Source organism: Hippocampus guttulatus, chromosome 23 (genome assembly GCF_054856545.1).
Source record: "Hippocampus guttulatus isolate MCC_2025c chromosome 23, RoL_Hgut_1.0, whole genome shotgun sequence".
NCBI classification, from domain to species: Eukaryota; Metazoa; Chordata; class Actinopteri; order Syngnathiformes; family Syngnathidae; genus Hippocampus; species Hippocampus guttulatus.
In genome coordinates, this window is record NC_141283.1 from 4,815,260 (window position 1) to 4,837,675 (window position 22,416).

A 22,416-nucleotide genomic window follows, 5' to 3' on the forward strand; every position below is an offset into this window, starting at 1 on the left:
CACACAAATCTTTTGAGTTTTTCCCCATTTCTCCCGACGCCCCTCGTAGTTGACTTGGGACCAGTCCACGAACTACCGGTCGACTATGACTTAGTAGCTGGGCACTCCTTCTATCCAGCTATCTGAAACATCTACTGAAGCACATTAATTACTTCATTTTTGTCGATGTTGTATGTTAAAAGGCGACACAATGGGTGCAGGGGGACGGTCTTTATTGCCCAAAATATTCACCTGAGAAAGAAACAACACAAGTGTCATCCGCTGGCGTAAGACACACGATGCAAAAAAACAAAAACAAACAAACAAACAAAAAAGACAGTGCATAGTTAAACCGTCAAATCGAGAACATTTTGATTAAGTCTTAAATTTAGTGGCAAGGGGACTACAACTCTAGTATAAGGCCTTCATTTACAAGCAGAATATTTTGCCAAGAGTCTACACACAAAACAGGCCAGCGTGACTCCAACGTTCAAATACGTCATGGCAACGAGGGGAAAAGGAGAGCACGCGTTTACGTCCGAACATAGAAGGGAGAGTTTCTGTTTGACAGATGTGCAGGAATTTAGTAGGAAATCATACACGCACAAAAAAACAAAAAACAATACTATTACAAACTGGACTGCAAAAAATAAAAATAAAAAATACCCGCCAATTGGTGAGTGGAAGGATGGATGGATTAAAAAAAACAACAAAAACAAAAAAAATCACCAAATTGTGTTGTTTTTTGCAAGTCATGCAAATGTTTTTTTTGTGTTCTAAAAATTGCAAAGATACTTTTTCTCCAACAAAATCCTCCTAAATTCCTGCAAGAATGAGGTTTTTTTTAATGTTATGGTTACCATTTTAGTTTTTGCCATAGTTATAGATACTGTACTGTATGAATGTTTAGAACACAGAAACTTTTATAAAGTCCGCAGAAGGCCATGGTAAGTTTATGAGTAAAACAAAAGAAGATATTTATATATGACAAACATTTGAAAATTCTTTTTGGGGGCTTTTTTTTCTTTTTAATGAGGTGATTCATCTCTGCCGTTTTGTTTGACGACTTGCCCACAAGTTGCTTTTGAAATACACTTCGCTTGAGCACAGTTTCTTTCACTGAAACGTCCTCGAGGCCCCGTTACGTACGCCGCTCTGCCGCTTTCGAGTTTTGAATCGCTTGTTTTGGCGAGACTTTCGATGTTCTCCTTGCGCGAGGAACTCGAAATGCATGCGAGGAAGCTTCCTGAAGGAGGACTTCATCCACAAGGAGCGTTCGCCTCATCCCGCGTGCTCTTTGTCCATTTTGCGGGAAGTCACATGATCGTGGTCCCCAACCCGTTTTTCCAACACGGACTGGTTCATACGAATACCACGCGACTTGAAAAACTCCTAAGGTGGGACATATCGTGGAGTGCCCCCTCGAGTCTTATTCATTACAAGTTGTTTTTGTTTTTCACTCAGGTGACAGCACATCTGACGCTCTCTCGTCGCTCAAATTCCGGCTTGTAACACAAAGCCCCTAATAAATAAATAAATAAATACAAATCAAGAAAGCGACGGCTCCTAACTTTAAAAAAAAAATAAACGGTAAGGCAGGGCACTTGTAAGCCAAGGTACTGATGGATTTTCAAAGCGGAAGTTTCTGCGGTCTTGAGGGTGCACGAGCGCCGGCCAGCGTTCAGGCTTTGGCCTCCAGTAGCTCGAGGAAAAGTTTGTGCATGGGCACGCGACCATCCCGCTTGATGCCGCAGAAGTGCTGCACGGCTCGGGCGGCCGTCTGCCGCAGCAGAGGAAGGCTCATGATCAGCTTGCCGGCCCGCCGGGGGTCCTGCGCGTGGCGGGCCGCCTCGTAGTCCTGCAAGGCCCCCTGGAGGACGTCCTGGAGGTGCTGGACCGCCTCCGAGTCTTCGATGTGTACTGAGTCTGTGGGGGGGGGGGGGCGGACAAAATGGAAAATTCACAATCTCAGAAGACGTTTGGTACAAACAACATGTGACGGTATTTACAGTAAATACAGTAAAATACTAAAAGAGACAATGATGGAAGGTAATCCCCCCCCCCCCAACCCTTTAAGCTAATGGTGGGGCATACATTGCAGTGCCCCAGGAGTCGTACGGTGGGGCAAAGCGAGGAGTGCCCCTAAAATCTCGCCCCACTCGTTTGCTTTTTTCTTTGTTGACCAAACCGATTATTTGCATGTTTATTTTACTCAATCCCCTGCGCATTCACATTTTCATAACCCCCCCCCCTCCCCTCCACTGCAATTATAAGCAAGTATCAATTATTTGCATTTTTCATATCTCCTGAAAAGATGGGGGAGGGGGGCACTGCATACTGTGATTATTTTTCAAACGTATTTTGTTGCAATCCAACAAAATATGTTTATGTTGAAAATTGTTTTCAGGCTTACTGTGGGTGACGTGACGCTTTCATTTTAGTGTGAGGTGCACAGCTGAGTCTCTAATGGGGCACAAAATGGTGTGCCCCATTAATCTTAGATTGCATGAAGACAGAAAATGACTCATAAATCATGTCAATGGTCATCAGAATGGGCCCGGTGGTCCAGTGGTTAGCGCGTCGACCTCACAGTGCAGAGGTACCGGGTTTGATTCCAGCTCTGGCCTCCCTGTGTGGAGTTTTTTTCCGGATACTCCCGTTTCCTCCCACATTTCAAAAACATGCATGGCAGGCTGATTGAACACTCCCAATTGTTCCCATCGGACTACCTGAGTTGACGAGCGCGATGGCTTTGAGGAGGACGAACTCTTCCCTGTCCAGACTGACACTTTTGTACTTCTTGACCAGCTGCAGGATGGCGTTGTTGAGGTCCAGCAGGCCGGCCATCTTGGACTGGTCGTGGTCCATCACATAGTCCTCGGCGTACGCCAGCCTTTCGTCCAGCGCCAGCGAGCGGAAGACCACGCGCAGGATCAGGATCTCCATCCAGCCGCTCTGCAGGAGACTCATCTGATCGGCAAGCGACAGCGACGGGAAGCCTGTCGGCATACATCCCAGACCCGTCGGTTCGCATACGCATTCGACTTCCAAATCGCAGCTCAACTTGTGGCCGACCGTTGGCCCCGCACGAAAACTAGTTGCGCAACATGCGGCCACGTCCCTGCGCGTTGAAAACGAAGATTTGGCTCGCCACACACAGCAAAACATCGACCGAGGGATGACTGAGGACACGCCCACTTTTACTGAGAATTACACACATGAGGACTATTTAATCCTACGGGGACACACGCGTGCAAACACACAAAGTGAAAGAAAAGAGGCCATTTTAAAGAGTGAGGGGTGCGCCGTGGTGGGGGAGTGCGCATTTAATAGCGTCAGTGACGTTTATTTGGATACACTGCACCTTCCTGCCTCTGATTCATTGCCCGTGTGGGTTAACAAGCACATATGGATCCACATCATCCAACTGCGTGACATGACAACTAATGAAGTGATAGTTAACCCTTTCAGGTTACACGGTGGATGTAAGGGTTAAGCTAAACCAGGGAGCGAGTGCGCTCACCCGCGGCTGCTGGTTCGTCGGCGGCACAGGTAAGTGCTCCTCAAATCCAGTTTATTATTATCGCCGTTAACTTGAGCATGTGCTTTAGCCTAGCGCACACCTTAGCTTAGCACAGCTCCTGGCAGGGGCAAAAGCACACAAGTGATGCCGCTGAAATCTTATGGTGGGGTAAAGAGATGTCTACCCGGATATTTTCTGCTGGGGCAAGCAGAGAAGTACAACTCACGCGCAAGTCAAACAAGAGTGTGCTTATTAGTGCTTGTTAGCGTCGAGTGTATCATCATGGTAGTCGTGGTCACGGTCACACAGTCATGCAAGAGCCAGCTCCAAAAGACCAAATATGAGAGCGGCTTTTTAGCCCAGCGGCCGAATGAACCCTCCGCGCCGCTTTGGCTTCCATCAGCGTCCACGTTGCCGGCAGCTGAGGAGGCGGCCCGGATGTGGTCACCTTCCTCCAGGGGCCGGCAACTCAGATGGCTCGGACCGGGCCTCCGGCGGTGGCCTCGTGTGCGACCGTCACTCAGTCCCCCCCCCCCAACGACATGACAGCGCCATTACTCTGACAAAAGGAGACTTTTGCATTCGTATTATTATTTAATTAGCAGTTTTGTGTGTTTCATTGATGTATCATTTGTATTCAGGCGCTTTTTTTTTTTTATACCAAATAGGGTTTTGTCAGGATACAACGTGTCCCTTTTTAACCCTGAAAGATTTTTACATGATTGGACGCAATATGTTTACTCTTAAATATGAATTCCTAGATGCCAGTTTGCTTCCAAAGGACTGCCAATGTGCTCTTAAGCAACGCAACGGGCCAGCAACTGTTCTGACCGACGCCCCCCCCCCCCCCCACACGGAATGAAATATATATAACTGAATAAACATTACAATTAATGGCATTGTCGACTTTTGGCTTTCCCCATCAGAAATTGAACTTGAAAACAAAATACAATTGCAATCAAAATATAATATATTAATATAATTCGTTTGGAATAGAAAAACAATAATAGGGCAGTTGAGTGAGCCCCCTGAATTCTGCCTAGCAACAGGGAGCCAATCACATTTGAAGAGAAAGCTACGCAATTTAACGTTGGCGCTCCTCCGCTCGCCGGATCTGAAAGAGACAGACGACGACGGCGGCGGCCCTGGGGAAGGGAAAGCTCCTCTTCCAATACTCAGAAACACGCAAGGACAAGATGATGTCTGTGCTGGAATGCGCGCAGGCGCAGGTGCACGCACACATGCACATGCACGCTAATGCTTTGTTTGTATTGTCAGCAATTCAAAGACCAAACAAGACGTAAAAAAGAAGCAGGTGCTTCCATGATGATGTTGAAAACATGAACAATAAAAAAAAAAAAGGCCTTTTTTTTTAAACCATGTTTTTCATCTGTTCTTCACTGTCCCCTTTTAAATAAAGTCGTAAAGTGCTAGTTTCCCTTTTAAAACAAAATTCGGCGAAGCACTGAATTGGCAGAGAGGCCGGCGGGAGTGTTCCCAAGTCAATTAAAACTTCCAGGTGGCTTGCGGGTCATTCGGTGAATTTTATTAGGAACACGCACACACGCATGTGGCGGTGTGTCCTTTCGAGCACAACAACCGTGGTGATCTTCTTAGCGGGATAAGGAGTGCATACCTGGGATGTGTTTGGCCCAGCCGATGTTGACTACCAGCTCGCGGTCGGCCAGGTCGCACAGCGTGGTCAGCGCCTTGATGTCGCTGTCGGGCACCGTCGGGTCGGCCATGGCCAGGATGGCCTCGGGTTCGGCCAGCAGGAGCAGTGACACCACATGGTTATCGCCCGCTGGAACGCGAGCAAAACACGTCATAATTAGGGGTGTTCCATACCAGTACGTGTATTCACTCTCTTGATGCACTGAGGAAGGCTTGAAGTGATTGTGAGCGCGGATGACATGTTCGTCTCTGTGTGCCCTGTGATTGGCTGGCAACCGGTTCAGGGTGTCCCCCACACCTACTACCCCGAAGACAGCTGGGATAGGCTCCAGTACGCCCCGTGACCCTCGTGAGGTTAAGCGGATCAGAAAATGGAAGGATGGATTTTCAACTTTTGATCTGGAAGCCAAATGTCTCCAGAGCACAACAAAATCAAAGGACTTGATTGAAACTTGCCGTTCCAATACTTTCGGAAAGGACTATATTCCCGAAATGCACTTACGCGCTTTCTTGTGCGGCAGGACACCGTGCAGGTGGCGATAGGAGCAGTCGCCGTCGTCGCCGTCCATTCGTCGCTTGTACTTCTGCCGTCCGCCTCTAACGCGATCCAGACGCACACCTGTGAGGCCACGCCCCCCCCCCCCAAAAAAAAGCAAAACGTTGTCACCACAGCTCACTTCAACCAACGTCGAAGCCTCCCTTTGAAAGAATGATGGAAAAAAAATGGAAAACTGATTTCTCATATCCAAGTGTTTTGTCGTCATTTTATGTGTGGTCCAGATGGTGGGATTAGAAGTTCAAGAAATGGATTGGCAGCCCTTTGACCTTTCGCCACATGTCACGGCAGGGGAAGGAAATACTAATTGCGGATTAGCCCGGGCACTTGGCAGGTGCCAGTCCAGGGTCACAAGACGCTGTGTGGGTGCGTCAAATGTGACAAAAGCGCTCGCAGTAGTCTGTTACTGAATGAAAAACCCTGTAAAGTAAATTGAGAGATTTGTGTTTAGACATGAGGGAGTGAGAACTATGTCGGACTCAGATGTGGAGCTCTAGTTTTCAAAATGTCACTTTTCTGGATTATTTTAGCCGTTGCGAAAACAGGGCCATGTGACACACTTGGAGGTCCAGCATGAGGATGCAAAGTGGAGTTAGCTAGCTAGCCTACACTCTGAAAACGCATCTTCCCTTCTGATAGCCAGCAACGAGCGCCTCGTTGTTGGCTATGCATGCAAACACAGTGAAAAAGGCACAATAGCAAAGATGGGGAATTTTTTTTTTTTTGTTTTTAAATCAGCCTCGACAGTCGGCATGTCGACGGCTTCGGGCTGGTGTGACCGCTTTAGAGCGCCTCGTTGTCAAATTTGTTCTTGACCAATTCAAACCAGTCCAACTTCAAGCCTCACATTCTACACCTTGACGTTTGTATTGATAGCACTGCATTTTTTTTTTTTGGTTTGGCATCAGCTGCTCAGCAGCCCAAGAAAATTCCCTCAGAAATGTACATTCTCTCGTTTGTTGCGCTTTCTGTATTTTTAGGGTGCGAAGCACGCCCGCATCCGATGACTGGCGCCATGTGTACATTTGTCGCCTCACGTGAGAAGTGCGGGATTGTTTGGAGTAAAGACATGAAGGAGAGCCGAGGCGAGGCGAGGCGAGGCGGGAATTGCTGAGGTGGCCGGGGCCAGTTCTCCGGCGCCACAGGCCGCGGGACGCTGATGATCGCGGCCGGCCGAAGCCCCCCCCCCCCCCCCTCCCTGCACCGAGACCCTCGAAAGCAGTGATGAAAGGGTCCCGAAATAGATCAAGAGACGCCAGAGTGCCTTTATGACCGTTTGTTATCCACACAAACTATTCTTGGCCTCGCTTCCTGTCAGCACATTCCGATGTTAAAGTTACACTTCTTATTCGCACGCACCAGTGGTACGTTTCATTATCGCACCTCGTGGATTTTGCAATTATCCGTACTTTGAGTTTTCATTTTTCCAAATGATTTTTTTTTATTTTTTTACTCCCTTCAGTTGAAGACATATCTATGTTTTATATTGCTTACTTTGAAAATGAGCTGGTTACTTTTTTTTTTTTTGCCCTGCGCAGATGACGACAAAATTTTTTCAAAAATGATCTACCCCCGTTGAGATTTTGATGGGTTCATTGGCCTTACGCGACAAAAATAAATCGGGGCCGGCAGCGGCATAGACGAACGTGAACCGCGGAGCATGAAAGTCCCACTCAAGGGGAAAATAAAAATATCTTGTAAAGTTGAGCCACCACACAGAAAAGTGTGATTCACAAGCCTGCCAAATTGAAACGATTAAAAAGAGAGAAAAAAAATGACAAATTTAAGGCACTGTGGTGGCACGTCTGCCAAACCACGGCCCACTCTCTGTCAACTGTCAATCAAATTGCACTGCTGATGCAAATGAAGGCACTCATACCTGTATATTCATATATAGTGGGAAGGCAACGGATGTTATCTGTTGCTGTTTGAAGTAAATCAGGAAAAGTGAAATGTTAAGAAACAGTTTAACTCCATAACTGAGTACAACAAAAAAGTTTTTTTGCACGTATCAAGAAACAAATCTCCGAATTCACTTTACACGGTTTTTATGTTGACCTGGTGGAATTTTGACAATAACAACCAACAATACGACAACATTCGAGACGAACAAAGCCGGTTTCGTGTTGGTTATTGTGGTAGTCGTTTTTTTTTAATAGGCGCACATCTCCTGCGACCGAGTGTGGCCCAATTAAAGCTGTCTGGGCCTTTATTGCGGCCTCTCCAGGGGCGGCGGGCATTACGAGGCGCACTGAAGCGCGTTACGAGCACCGGCTCGCCTTCCGCAGAGCTCCGGGAATCCCGCGAGGCATCTGGAGGAATTTACGAGAGCGGGTAAGGGGAGGGAGCGAGGGAAGGGCGATGCTGAGATGCCACTGATGCTCAGAGCGTTAAAAAAAAAAAAAAAAGATAATGAAGACAAAGTTGCGTGTTTCAATGTCAGCTTGGACAAATACCAAGTATGGTGTAGTGCAAATCTCATCAAGTCATCAACAGCTGCAAAGAGTGAAGAATATTGGACATACAGTGATACCTTTACTTACGAACGTCTCTTCATACGAAATTTTCAAGTTACGAAACACCTCAACGTAAATATTGCCTCTTGTTACGAAAGAAAGTTCAAGATACGAAAGGTAAAAATACAGTATGGGCTGCTACTTGCAACTCCGAGTTTCCTGAACCCAACATACGTATAGCTGCTCTGCCATTGGTTGTTACCTAGCATCTTCCTGGCATCCCATTGGCTAAGAGGGACCTCTACCGGATGTGTCAAAGTGTGTAGAAATAGATATGTGTCTATGCGGCGTTCTCATCATTTGCCTCTCGGGCCAAGAGGTGTTCAGATAGTTTTACGTAAATGTGAATCACCCAGAAAAAGTGTTCACCAGTCGGGCGATCGCTCACTAGGCTGATGTTTGTTTGGACATTTCCGAAGGATTGTTAAAAGCCAACAAAAGCAAACGTCCTCGGATCACTTCTTTACAAAACGCCAGGCAAAAGCGAGAACATGAACTAAAGGGGGCAAAAACCGATGAGGACGCAGTTAAAAGTTAAATGACCATCATATTTATTCTTTACTCTGCACAACTCTCATTGTGGAATAATCTAATTGCAGCATGTATTTGCTACATATTTTGATGCATTTTTATGCTTTAGAAAACATTTATGTCTGAATTTTGGGGGTGCTTGGAACGGATTAGGGCATTTACATGGAAAACTCGTCTCGACTTACAAACTTTTAGAGCTAAGAAATTTCTCCAGAACCAAGTAATTTCATAAGTAGAGGTACCACTGTATTATATTCGGCATCCCAAATATTGCATTTTGAGATACAAAATTTGGTGTGAAAACGACACATTTTTATCCACTCGCTGTTGACCGAAAATGACATCACAGCCTCGGGTAAGCAGCGTCGGTTGATTTCTCGTTTTAGAGGTTTCTCCACTGGGCTATCATTTCACCTGCGTCCAGCCAGAATTCACCCATTCGCTGTCAGACATGCATGTGAGCGGACCTTCGTCACCATTAAATGCGACCTTAACCCTCTACCAGCCATCCTAAAATATTTGTTGTCTCTCACCCCCCCCCCTCCCTCCACACACACACAAAAAAATCAGTTAGCAAATCACGATATTTTGTTCAAATAAAAACACTCAACTTTGTCTTTTGTCATTATCATGCAAAAATGTTTTGGACAAGATGCAGCATTTTGTCACTAAAATCCTTTTTTTGAAGCAAGAGTGAAAAATTTTGAAAACCTTTTGATAATGATAGCCACGAAAATGCTTTATTTTTTCACACCAATCCTCTGTTTTGTCATTAAAACACTTTTTTGTTATGGTAATGCTATATTGAAGGAATTCCTAAAAAAAACCTCTAAATGCTCACAAAAAAAATGTTATTAGGATTCTATAGTTGATGATAAAAATGGTACACAAGAGCACTATTTTGCAACACACACACACACACACACACACACACAAAGCTTTCATGTGCTCGAGCCTGCTTTTCTTTCTTTCATTTGGTCCCCCGCTTCGAGGGTGTGCGTGCATATGAGTGGTCATCGCTCATGTTTTCCTTTTTGAGTCACTTCTAAATCGGGACAACAATATGTCAGCGGACAAGCGCACACACAAGAGCACCTGACCACTGGTTGGTGTATACACACACACACACATAGCGCAATGTACACATCGCCCAAATATTGGCACCCACAAACAAAAAAATACAAATGGAATGGGAACCTTCACTTATGAGGTGCATGACCAAACTCCTAACTCAATACACAGTAACCCCGCCTCCATCACGTGGTCGCGCTATTCCGCAGATTAGTTTTGGGGGGGAAAAAAAACAAAAACGGGATTTGTTTCAACACAAAGAGGGCTCTCTGTCACACTGCGTGTATAATATTTTTGTTGTCTCCGTTGCGCTTTTTCTCTCAATGTTTTTAAATGTGTGTTTGGATTGTCTTCAAAGTGTGTTCAAAAGCGGATGTCACTTATTGCATTGGTGGTCTGGAGTGGGTCAAAGGGCAATTACTGCATTACTGACAACATTTTGACCCCCCAAAAAATAATAATCCAAAAAATGGCGGATTTATGGCACATCCATTTTTGGTTGTTGGGTGTTTTCAGGGCTCACCTTCCCTCAGCATGCCGACGGCCAGACACTTGACGAACCGACACGCCTGGCACGACTTCCTCCTCCGCTTGGTGATTTCACATTGGTTGGAGCCAGGGCAACTGTACTCGATGTTGCCTGAGCCACAAAAAAAAACACGCGGTCGCTCCTCACTATTGACGTTTTGTCTGTGCCGTCAGAAAGCAGCTTTTCGCAAGAGCTTCAAGCAAGAAGTGGCGGACGTGGACGTGCGCGGGCGGAAGCTGCCTGTTGACTTGATTTGCTTGTTTAGCCCCAAACAAGCGCTCGCAAAACTGGTGTGCGGAAGGCACACGTGCGAGCGCACACCGACCATAAACACCCACCGCTAACTTGAAGTAAAACACATTTGAGGGTAATCTTTTAGAATGGCGGGTTTTCAAAGCGCTCACCCTGGATGGTCCTCTTGAAGAAGGCCTTGCAGGCCTCGCACGAGGCGACACCGTAGTGGTAGCCCGACGCCACATCGCCACACACTAGACACAGGCGCTTCGCCACGGAGCCCAGCAGGAATTCGCATTTCACTTGGGCCTCGTCCTCCACCAACCGCCTAAACAGCGGCACACACGTCGAATGATAGCACCGCTACTCACAAACGTTTCAACCATAAAACAATAAAAACCAACAAAAATGAACTGTTCTCTTTGCCACTTTTGAGTACTGGATCTGGTGGGTCTCTGCCCCACCTTGGCATAAATGCAACCAAATCTGATTTGGATTTCTGTGCTTTTTTTTTTTTCTTTTAATACCTGGCAAAGATAAAAAAATGTGAGTTTGCGTTACTATTAATACAAATGAACACAAGGGAAAAAAAATCATAAGCTTTGGCCACAAAAACCCAAATCTATTGTTGAATCACTGCTTCCCTAATGCGCGGGTGTACCTAATACTGTGACCAAACCAAAGAAAGACACCTGATTGGCCCTCCGCTGTGGGCGGAGCCCAACTCATTGCCGTGACCGTGGCCCTTGGTCGGGGGCCCGAAGCTGGAGTTGGTGTCCGAGGACGAGCTGGCGGGGCTGGGCTGGGGCGGGCTGGCGTCTCCCTGCGAGCTGCTGGGGCTGGATGGCTCGCGCTTGATGGACGAGGGACACGTCACCGACATCCTGCCCGCGTGTCTGCAAGAGGACAATCATTAACCTGGGCCGCGATACCAGTATGCAACATCACTACTGGAGTACACTGTAACCTCTGTTTCTTTTGGATTCTTTTTTTTTTTTTCAGTTATTCATTTCTTGGGACCGATGCGTGTTGGTCTGAATCATTTCATACTGTGAGTTGCATATAAAGGGTTCAATGGACTCGTACTCCACAATACAAACTTTAATTCCCAACTCAAGGCAACGAGCCGCCCTGTCTGCTCGGCCACACTCAGGCAAACCTTAGCATAAAATAAAAATGCATAAAATAAAAGCATGTGGACTAGAAGAATAACAGTTACAGCACACGTTCTTATTTAACAGTCTCGCTCAATGAAGAGGCGTAAAATCGCTTTGGGTGCAATTGCTCTGTAAACCAGCATAGGACCAAATAAAATGTGGTGATATTGGTCTGCTTTTATTTTGAAGGCTTGGCTGTTGACAGGATGTCTTACACTACTTCAACCCTTTAAATTATTATTATTTTTTTTAACACAGGTCAAAATTGCAAGTGCTATTTGGTAATGGCAAGAAACATGATAGAATCCAAGAAAATGTCTCCCCTTTGCGCTGTATATGCAATAAAAAGTCTTCGATAAGGTTAAAAAAGATTTTAAGTGTTCTTTTTTTACTTCATTGGTCATTTCAGATTGCTTTGTAGGGTGACTATCATGCATGTTAATATCTTTGGATGTCTGAGGCATTGTCATTAATTCTTATGGGAAATATTATTTTGGATTTTGTACAATTTGCTTTTCGTCTGACTTTCTGGAACCAATTAATCACAAAAATTGAGGTTCCAGTGTAGTCGGCGAACATTTATTCCGTGCATTCATCCATCCAAGCGGCAGTTTGGGATTGGCCACATTATGCAAACACGGCGGCAAACCACTACACTGCTTTGCTTTCAAAGAGGGGAAATGCCCAAGCAAATTTAGGGAAATACTTTAGGGCTTGATCTGCACTCGGGACAATGCCGCAATCCAATAACATCCAACATGTAAACTTCTTTTAAAATACCAAAACAATTGTCCCCAAGTTGTGAACTAAAAGTGTGCTAGCTGACAGAATGTGCGCCTCTCAAAAACACATTCACACACGCTATGTGGCGTCAGACCTTCACGTGTGGGAGTCAAAATAAGAAGCAAAGGCACTCACGTGATTGGGAATAGGGTAAAGAACATGCGTGCGCACACACACACGCACACAGCCAGTCGCAGTAAAAAGCATGTGTCTTCATAAACACCCTGACACAGTTCAGCATGCAACTGTTTGTCATCAGGCCCACTCGGGGAGTCGGGGCAGGGGGGGGGGGTGGAACTCCTCGATTGAATGTCACTCACGTGAACACACACATGCACACATGTCAATCTGCTTCCTGCCATGTAAATCTCAGCCTCACGGGCCACAAGTTATTTGCTTGGTCAAAGGCTCTGGTTACTCAGTGAACCGCCGCCACGCGTTCGCCGACGCGGCGCCGCCACAAGACAGCAAGCATGCAGGCACGCGCAGATTTTTTTTTTCCCAATGTTGTCAGTAGGGGTCGTTGTGTGCAGAATTTTCGGGGGAGAAAAAAATATTTGCCTTGGCAGAAGTATACATTTTTCTATCTCAAAATGCGGAACGAGTATCACTGGTAGTACAAGGGCTCCCTCTAGTGGAAGACAAAAGCATCACTGAATTAAATACTAATACATTCACAACATATAAAACACAGAATCGGAATGAAGCTTGTTGCTATCCGGGCAACCTGTTGGCCTTTTTATTCCCCAAACCAGAACAATATTTTATTTTTACTTTCAAGCACAGTACATTTTGTTTAACAGCAGTTCAGTTGTATTTAACTTTTGAGCGCAGTACCCTAACCCGTGTTAAGGTCCAAACTGCTTTTTATCCAACACTTAGACCTGAAATGTACTTTGAAGTAATAAAATTGGGCACGCCCCAGTTTAAGTTTGAATACAGTGCATTTCCATCTCGCGGTATTCCATCGCTCATCCTTTTCCAATCCACTTTGGGACTATAAATAAACAATACAGCACAGAGCTTTCAAAGGACTTGCGGTAACCTTGACGATCCATCACGGGAGTCCATATTGGCTTGTCAAGCACGGAGTGACATATACGCGCAGCCATAGACGCCCCACTCGTCATTAGAATGCCCGACCATTTAACTCGACTAATGAAATGGCATTAAGAGATCATGTGATCATCACCATAAAAGCCCATCAAAAGATGACGCGGGCGGGCCGGTGAACGTAAATCAAAGGTAGCGCACTTCTGCCCACGCCGGGACTCCGTTTTTTTATTGTGCCTGAAATGAGGAAGAAAGCCAGTCGCCGGTCATTAACTCATACGTGCGACCGGGCGACGCTCATATTTACATGGAAGGTCATGTCGGGTTGTCCCTGTCCGTTTTCAATTCCATTTTTCCAATGTCAACAGCAATCAGCCAACCTGTACGTCATGCGAACGTCTTCCGAATGCTTTGGAAATTCTTGTTCTTTCGCTGCGAGCAATTTCCCCCCAAAAGGATTACGCAACGGCTGAAAGAAAAAAGCTTAGCATCTGCAATCATTGTTGGGGAATAAAAGCATGGAGGGACACATTTGGTGGTTTTACCAATAGATGAACTGGAACATTTTGCGTTTCACCAGGATCGCATGGTTTCTATAAGAAGTCATGTAGAATGGATTAGAACCACAATAGAACTTTGCCATTATTTATTAGTTGTATTTATTAATAAAACTCTTATTTTACGATTTTGTTTTTTACTGAACAGTGTGTAAAATGTTCTTTTTTTTCTTACACTAAATGTTAAATAAAAAATTATTGGAAACAATTTCAATCAAAATAATGTCAAATTAAATTGTTTTCTAGATTTAATCAAATAAAATATATTCAGGCCATTAAATATATGAATATATAAATGTCAATAATATTGAACTTTTTTGTCGACAAAATATTTGACATTTTTTTGTATTAGTCCAAGCCTTCCACCAAACAATCAGAATTTAGTTGTGAGAAAAAAAACCCCAACAGTTTATGGCCATACATTTTCTATTTTTATTTTGTGTTTTCAAATAGAAATTGAGTTTTATTAGTTGAAACAATTGTTCATTCAAAAGAACCCCAACCCCCTCCAAAAAAAAAAGCAAAACAAACAAACAAAAATGTGAGCGCTGCTCATAACATCCCTCATGTGGGAGTTGTTTCCCACCAAACTGGTTCTACTCATTCACCATCACCAGCAACAAACAAGCCAGCTGTGTAACGGTAACCATTGCAACTATTACCATCGCAAACAAACCTCCACATCAGGTCGGAAAACAATTCCTTAGCTTAGCTTCTACCACAGGACAAAGAGAGAAACACAAACTAACTCTAGGTTGAAAAAGTATCTTCCAGCCTTAGGAATGCAACTTGATTGCAACCTGAGATAAATATGGGTGGTGTTCCACAGGGCTCCATACGAGGTACAGAGCTTTTTAGAATGCACTCCACATCAATGTCACCGTTTTCCAGTAGAACACTAGTGGTGCGTTCCAGAAGTCTTGAGGAGAGGTTCACTACACATAAAACCGGGAAAAAAAACTAGAAACGGTAGATGCAGATTTGTTGGTTTACGATGATGCCCGCCGACAAGATTTCAAAATTAGGTATGAGCAGTTACTGTGTTTAATTTGATTGTGTTTTTCCACACTGATATTTGCTGTAATTATGACATACTGCGTTGGCGTAGGTTAGTGATTTGCGTTGACAAATTCCGGTTACGTCACTGGCGGAGGAACAGAACTCCGTCGAAAACCAATGATCCTTTAATCGTGCCGTTTGGTTTATTGGACTTTAGAAGATTGTGATTGTCAATCAGTCTGAATTTCTGGCTTGTCCAATATGACAAAACGGTAATTCTCAAAATTCTCAATATAGGAAGAGCAACGACAATCATATTCCGGGATGGGTACATTTTCCTAAAATGTGGCTCTTAATATGTATTCATTCAATTCTTTCTCAAGCTTTTTTTTAAAAAGGACAGACTAAATTAATAAAAATAGCAAATTTAAAAATTCATCATCAACAGTTTTACATATTGCTGGTATCGCGTAGAAATCTCAAATGTCATTATTTTGTACATTTCATATTTTGTCACAGGTCTATATTATTGCTCGGTCCACATGTGAGGGTGTTATTTTTTTTTTGCAAATGGTTGAACAAAAATGCCGTTTTTAGGGTCTCCTGAAAAGTGCTGATTTTGAAGGTAACAGGATTCTGCCCAGAAAACAGTAAAAAGGAAATAATTATTTCAACCTAAATTGAGCAGAAATTAAACAACTAATAACAAGGATGAATTCATATCTTATTGTTCAAATAATTGGAGACATTTGAACTTTTTTGGGGAGGGTGAGGAGAAAAGCTTTGCCCACCCCTGCTTGAACTTGTTTTGCGGTACGCAAAAGAAAATGCAGTCCAGTTTCAGAAAGAAGGAGTGGCTACCCAAGACAACCTTGATGGTGCGTACTCACTGTGCGTCAGGGTGGTACGTGAAGCACTCGGGGAGGTAGAGGTCGACTAAATCCATGTGGGCTTATGCCACCATGCTCCGAGGTGGGGTCAGGAAAAAGCTTTTGAGTTGGGGTCCAGACCAAGCAACAACCTTCCTATCAATCTTCGGGCTCCCCCGTTGTTGTGACTCCAGCAGCCGAGTGACAATGGTGCCTGAGCAAAGACGGACCTTGTCAGGGTCCGGCCGCACCATTTGAAAGGGGCACCCCTCCCCTCTGCGCTGCGCAGAGCCGGCGCGCCATTGGCTCTCGGCTTGGCCAATGGCAGCCGGCAGGTGGATCAAGTCGGAGAGGAGGAGGAAGAACAGGAGGATGTCATCATGTGGCAAGGATGACTTCACATGGGGAGCATTCTCAGGTATTACTTTCTCGTGATTAATATAAAATAAATAAAAATGACAGAGAAGCACGCTGATCCACCATTTCGAGAGAACAGATTTTTGGAACTTGTTGACTGCTAGCAGTTTGCAAAAGCGGAGTTTTAATTATTCAACTTTTTTTTTTTTTAATGCATCGTCATTGAACTTTCAAGACCCACACAATATTGTGTTCTCTGACAGAATAAGCACCAAAAGGAAGCCGCCGGCTCTTTCACCGGAGGAAAAAAAAGGTTGCTTCTCGCTTTAGTACACAATCACCAGTAGAACATAGGTTTCACCAAAAATGGACAAAATTTGTCTTTTTAAGACAGGAACAGAACCCAGACTTTGCTTTTGCAACACCCAATAAAAAACAAAAACATTATTAAGGCCTTTTGATGGTAAATTGAAAATGTGCAGATAACCAACTAAGAAACGCATCGTGAGCGACATTGACATTAGGTTTTGTTTTGTTAGTTTTTTTACATGACATGGCGTTTGCTTTTAACTCCATGAATTTTCTCATGATCGCAACGCAGACTTTCTACTGCAAGACATACAGTACTATTTATACCTTACATATACATGCACTCTTGGAGTGCCGGTTGCCTTCATCCGTCCAACTTCATTGGCCGAGCTTCACCACCAAATCGTTATCTTCTACTCAAAAGCAGTGTTGATCTCACACCCAAAGCGATGCAACATTGCGCTCTAGAGGCTTACAAACTTGAAATTCACAGACAAGCTAACCGCTGAAGAACACCGTTGATAAATGTATGCATCGTGCCAGTGAGCATTTGGATTCCAATTGATGGAAAACATGTTTGAAGGCTTTGTTTGGTCTGCATGCCGATTATTACAGTCTTGTCCTTTTTATTTCTCCTCTTTATACATAGCTTATGATTGCAAAAAGATTAGTTTGTTGTTGCACACGTGAAACTTTTCCTCTGCGTGTGTGATTGCGCCCAGCACGCCTTACAGCGTCTGTCACTTTGCGTGCGGAGGGGTGAACAGCCTCACATTAGGCACCCAGCCACAGCTGATTAGCTGAAAATGCCACACCGGCTTTAAGTCACTTCAAGTCTGCTGTCCTGATGCTGCCAGGAAGACGGCGAGGAGGCACTCGAGAAACTGTTTTCACACATTTCACAGGAAAGTTGCCGCACGTTACCCAAGATGAGGAAAGGCGAAATATGTAGAATATACGATTCGTGTTGTCGTGCATCTGCCTTTAAGAGGCGGGGCCTAGTGGGGTGGCCTGTGACATCATAAGCATGTGAGTATCTGGGTATGTGCTGTGGGTGACAGCAGCTCCCGCGCATGTTCATGTTTTATCGTTCTCCAGACATGAACCGAGTGCATCGGTGACTGTGGCTCCCCTTTCCCACATGCGGGGGCATTACGGGAAGTACTGTGAAAGAACTGACAGCTTTATGAAATGCGATATAAGGGGAATACTGTACTCTGCATGAAATGGCGGCCATTTTAAATGTAGCCCACATGAATTGGACACTGTGCTCTATTTCGATATGGTTTCTGGTCCAAACGCAGGTGAATCGCACAAGCTTTTGTGTGTTAATGACGTAAACATATACACACACACACACACACACACACACACACACACACACACACACACACACACACACACACACACACACACACGCGCGCCCACGTAAGAAAGAGGAGCATCAGGATACAGATCCCGTAAGCGTAATCTACTTAGGTTTAGGTCCGACGCGAAGCCATCCGTCACTTAGCGAGACTGAGGCAAAGAGTCTTGACAGCGTGTGCAAACATCATTGTTTCAGTGCGCCGCCGCGGCAGCCGAAATGCACACAAACGCACATGCGCGCGCTCCCGCTGGAGGTTTTCCCAGAAGGCGGCTCAAGCGGGGGAAAACGAAGGAGAGACACAGACGGGGCAAAAAATAAAACGACAGCGTAATAAAGAAAGTCAGGCCCATTAGTTACAATCAGCTGATTTGAAGAGACTGCCGAACGGACGACCAATTTGGAATCAGATGACTTTTGTTGAATTGATCTGGATATCTGAAGACGGGTCAAAGTTCACTCCAACACACACATAAAAAAAAAAAAAAGCACATTTGTCATGCTAGCTGGCCTCAAGGAGCTCCGTGCGTTCGCGCTGATGGAGCTTCGTGAGAATCAAGAAGGCCAATGGGCAGTTGAGCCGAAAAATTATTATTTTTTTGTCGAATCAGATTCCAGCTTCATGTGTTGTCCTCACAATGGGAGGTCCTGGTCAGAGATGGGCATTCTCTGGGACCCATTTTGAGAATGGCGGACAGACTACGAGAAGGTTTTTTTTTTTTTTTAAAAGGACGAACTCAGCAAGGCTGGAAGTGGGTTTCTGTCCATCTCTTTAATCGTCCCGAACTGAGTTAAGTATGCGGTGTCAAGAGGCAAAATAACAAGGCCAGCATGGAGCCAAACACTGTATTTTCTGAACAGGCTATTAATAGCACAACACTAGTTCATACGTTCCTTTTTCATCTCAACAGTATTTTTATAGAATCACTGCCACCTAGTGTACAATCAAAGAACATAAAGTACCTACAGATACCCATCTCACGAACGATCAATCCAGCCGATTAAGAAAGCTGGCTGTGTTGTATGTTTATCGTGCCATTTGAGGCACGGATTTCTAAAAGTAAAGTTTTTATTATTATTTCATCATCGTCGCTATTTTTGTTATGTGAAATAGTAATTTTGAGTTGCTTATCACTAAGACATTCAAAATACAAAGAAACAGTGATGTCATTTTTGTTTGATTGAGTCTTATCTGCAACAGCCAATCACGGTGTTATTGAGAATAAGATTCAGGACGCAGGCGTATACGCGATGAATATGTTCATGTTTGCATGCAAGAGTCGACTCGTTTCTCTCGTGAAGTGACATAAGATTAATTAAAACTCATTCAGTACCAGCCAATTGTAGACCAAGTCTGAAAAGACGTTTAAAAACGTCTTTGGGATTGAATGAGTTAATCCCGTCCCCCATGCATTTCATGTGCCCCTTTAAGGCTGGGCTCGGGTCTGCCTCTGCTGTTAGCCTCTCTCCCAAATTGTCTTGCACAGATGGACGTTGTTTTTTTTTTTTGGGACGGAAGCGGTTTAAAAGGATGAGGACGGACGGAGATGGATTGTTATATGAATGAGGACAGAGACGATGACAGAAGGGTACCCAGGTCGTAGACGGAGGATGGAGGACGGCCCAGCAAAACAGCGTAACGTGCCCATCTCTGGTGCTGCCCTACATTACGTCAACTCTGTTAGTAATGGGACTGATTCTTGAAGCAATCAGATTTCAAATTTGTCCTGGCGGATCGAGAGTGATGGCCGTCGATGACATCAGAATTTCCCTGGGCAAAAATTGTTACACCCAATTTTTGATGCGCCTCGTGCGAGTGGCAGACATGAGCCTTACTTTTGCGTTCCAATCTGCCATATTATGCGTGCGTATGGATGTGTGTGATACACTTCACAAACACGACACCCGTTTGTTACACACACAGACACACACACACACACACACACACACAACGAGGATGATGATACATGCACCCACACGCGGGGGTCCGGCATACAAACGCAGCGCGGAAATTTTTAATTTCTTTGTCCACAGGTGGTTTGTTTATCGCTGCTTGCCTGTCAGCAGGTCGGTAATAAACAACATTAAAAAAAATGAAAAAATAAAAAACGAGTTCCACTTGCACAATCTAATGAGAGCCAATGCAAATGACAATAACACTTAGTTCAGTGAAGTGTAAATTTCACAATATTCATTATTTAAGTTGTAGCGTGTGAGGATTTTTATCGCCGTGTGGTGGGTGAAGCTCACTGGGTGGTCTTGACACCAGTTGCCCCGCTGCTCCACTCACTCTCTCTACTAATCCTTCACATTGGCATTCTGTCCTAGTGTCCTCCCTCATGTGATCTCTCACCCACACACACACAAAACTGGGGGATGTGGCTGCGTTCAGAAGCACATTCAAAATTGCGTTAAAAGGGTATTCAGCAAACACCTGTCACCATTTAAAGTGCCTCTGATTAACCCCAAATAAAGTTCAGTTGTTCTAGTAGGCTTTTCCAGACTTTGGGGGGGGGGGGGCAGAGACATCTTCATCAGTGAGGAGCTGGGTACAAAAAGATTTCCAAGGTGTTAAATATACCATGGAACACACTGAAGATAGAAAGCCATCATCAAGTGGAGGAAACGTGGCAAGACGGTGACATCGACTTGCCACCAAAGATAATGAAAAAACTGTCAAGATGAGCTGTAGGAGTTTACGGAAAGTACTGACTGTTTAGTACAAATGAGAACAATCTCCTGTCTTTTGTACTTTTGGTGGGGCGCCGGTGCTTACATTGTCACAGAACACAATATTTTGTGGATCATGGAAGATCAGTTAATTCAGGACCACCCAATTCTAGCCCAAGTCTGAAAAGACGTTTAAAAACGTCTTTGGGAGTGAATGAGTTAAAATGCTGGAAAATGGCTGTTGATACATTGAACTCTGCTTGGAAAACAGCTGGAATGGAGTGAAAAAATGTATCTCTTAAAAATAAGGCCAGATAACTGGTGAGAACGATGAACCGTAATACAGCAGGGGGATCACGGTACATGTAAATATATAATTGATTGGCAGTTTACTACAGAAAAAAATATATATAACCTGGTTCACGCATATCTAAGACAATTTCTTCTTGGAAACAGCAACCCAAGAAAACCCCTTGGACTCAAAAATTGGAGAAAGGCTGACCAAAGCAACCCGTGCGAAAGATGAAACTTGATGAGGCTTCCCTATGAATAGCTTAAAGATGCGCATTTAGCTTTGACCTCCATCCCAACCTTGTTGACGTAATAAAAACGGTGACAGAAAGTTCCTGAAGCGAGGTTGTGCGAGGGGGCATTCATTCGGTTCCCCACGGTAAGACACAGCGAACGTGTGATCATGTTGCCGTGCAGCTTTTGGACACAAGCGGCAAGACGTTTCATGCACTGATGGTGTTCAAGGTCAAACATACAGCAGGGGAAGGAGGAGGAATCCGTGAATGGCCATCAATAAAAATATATATATATAGTTGAACATGGACATGCACCCCTTGCCACCTGGGGTAGACCCACGGATTTATTGGACAGGCAGACCGCCACAGCTCCTCAGTATGTTGCAGCAACATAAGTCTTTCTTCACAGTGGATAAAGAAGATACACCTGTGAGTATGATGATATTATTCATCTTCCTGATTCTCTAATGTTTATCTTCAAATATCCGTCGCTTCACAGTGACTACCGATGCTAATCGTGAGCCCGTCAGCAAAGCATTTTGAGTTCGCTGCGTAGTGCTTGCAGCTCAAGTTTTTGCTAGCACATCAAAACAAAAACCGTCTCGCATCCAAAAATTTAAATAAATAAATAAAAAGTTATGTCGGGTCAGTTGTATCTCAAGACACCGATTTAGGAAAGGAGCGAGTGACTCCAAACACAGCCATATCGACGCGATGCCGGGTACCACAGAGACACACGAGTGACAAGGAAGATGCTGTCGCACAGTCGCTAACAAAACGCGTATTGAAAAAGCAGACGCTTACCTGGGAATCACGCCTACATCACCTGGGCCGTCTGATCTTCACACTCCTTGTCCTAATGTGCGACCATCCCCAAGTGGACCGTTGCTGATTGGGCGGGGAGCCAAAAACAAAAAAATCAAACACAAGCATCGAACTACTAAACATTTGTGGGGGGAGGGGGGATAAATAAAAACCAAAACAGCACCTACCTCCTTCTCCTTCCTTGACGTCTGATACTTGCTGTCACTTTTCACACACTGGACACCCTGCTTGCCCCTCCTGCTCCCACGTCTGCAGTCAGTCAGTCTCAAGGACAAACGCTTCAGTCTCCCCGCCGCCGGGGGCTCTGTGGCTCGGCGATGCTGCAGACACA

The 22,416-nt window shown here is 44.8% G+C and overlaps 1 protein-coding gene across 2 annotated transcripts; it reads right to left on the minus strand.

Moving 5' to 3' along the window:
* Window positions 1-195: 195 nt before the first annotated feature.
* Window positions 196-22,416, minus strand: LOC147185836 (estrogen-related receptor gamma-like). 2 transcript variants are annotated; one of them, XM_086104341.1, is made up of 9 exons: window positions 22,253-22,416; window positions 22,065-22,148; window positions 11,306-11,509; window positions 10,784-10,941; window positions 10,374-10,490; window positions 5,679-5,795; window positions 5,139-5,306; window positions 2,709-2,978; window positions 196-1,905 (listed from the first exon to the last, which is right to left on the minus strand). In XM_086104341.1, exons 3-9 carry the CDS (start codon window positions 11,494-11,496, stop codon window positions 1,661-1,663), a joined length of 1,266 nt encoding a protein of 421 aa, XP_085960467.1. In that variant the 5' UTR covers window positions 11,497-11,509; window positions 22,065-22,148; window positions 22,253-22,416; the 3' UTR covers window positions 196-1,660. The 2 variants fall into 2 exon arrangements, with proteins under 2 accessions (XP_085960467.1, XP_085960466.1); XM_086104340.1 differs by lacking the exons at window positions 22,065-22,148; window positions 22,253-22,416 and adding an exon at window positions 16,053-16,280.

Excerpts from the sequence above, each read along its gene's own strand:
- LOC147185836 (XM_086104340.1), bottom strand. The coding sequence starts at position 16,108 with ATGGATTTAGTCGACCTCTACCTCCCCGAGTGCTTCACGTACCACCCT. Across the intron at positions 10,942-11,305 it reads CACAGCGGAGGGCCAATCAG|GCGGTTGGTGGAGGACGAGG; the intron begins GTGTCTTTCTTT and ends GCCGCTGTTTAG. Across the intron at positions 5,307-5,678 it reads CCTGCCGCACAAGAAAGCGC|CGGGCGATAACCATGTGGTG; the intron begins GTAAGTGCATTT and ends CTCGCGTTCCAG.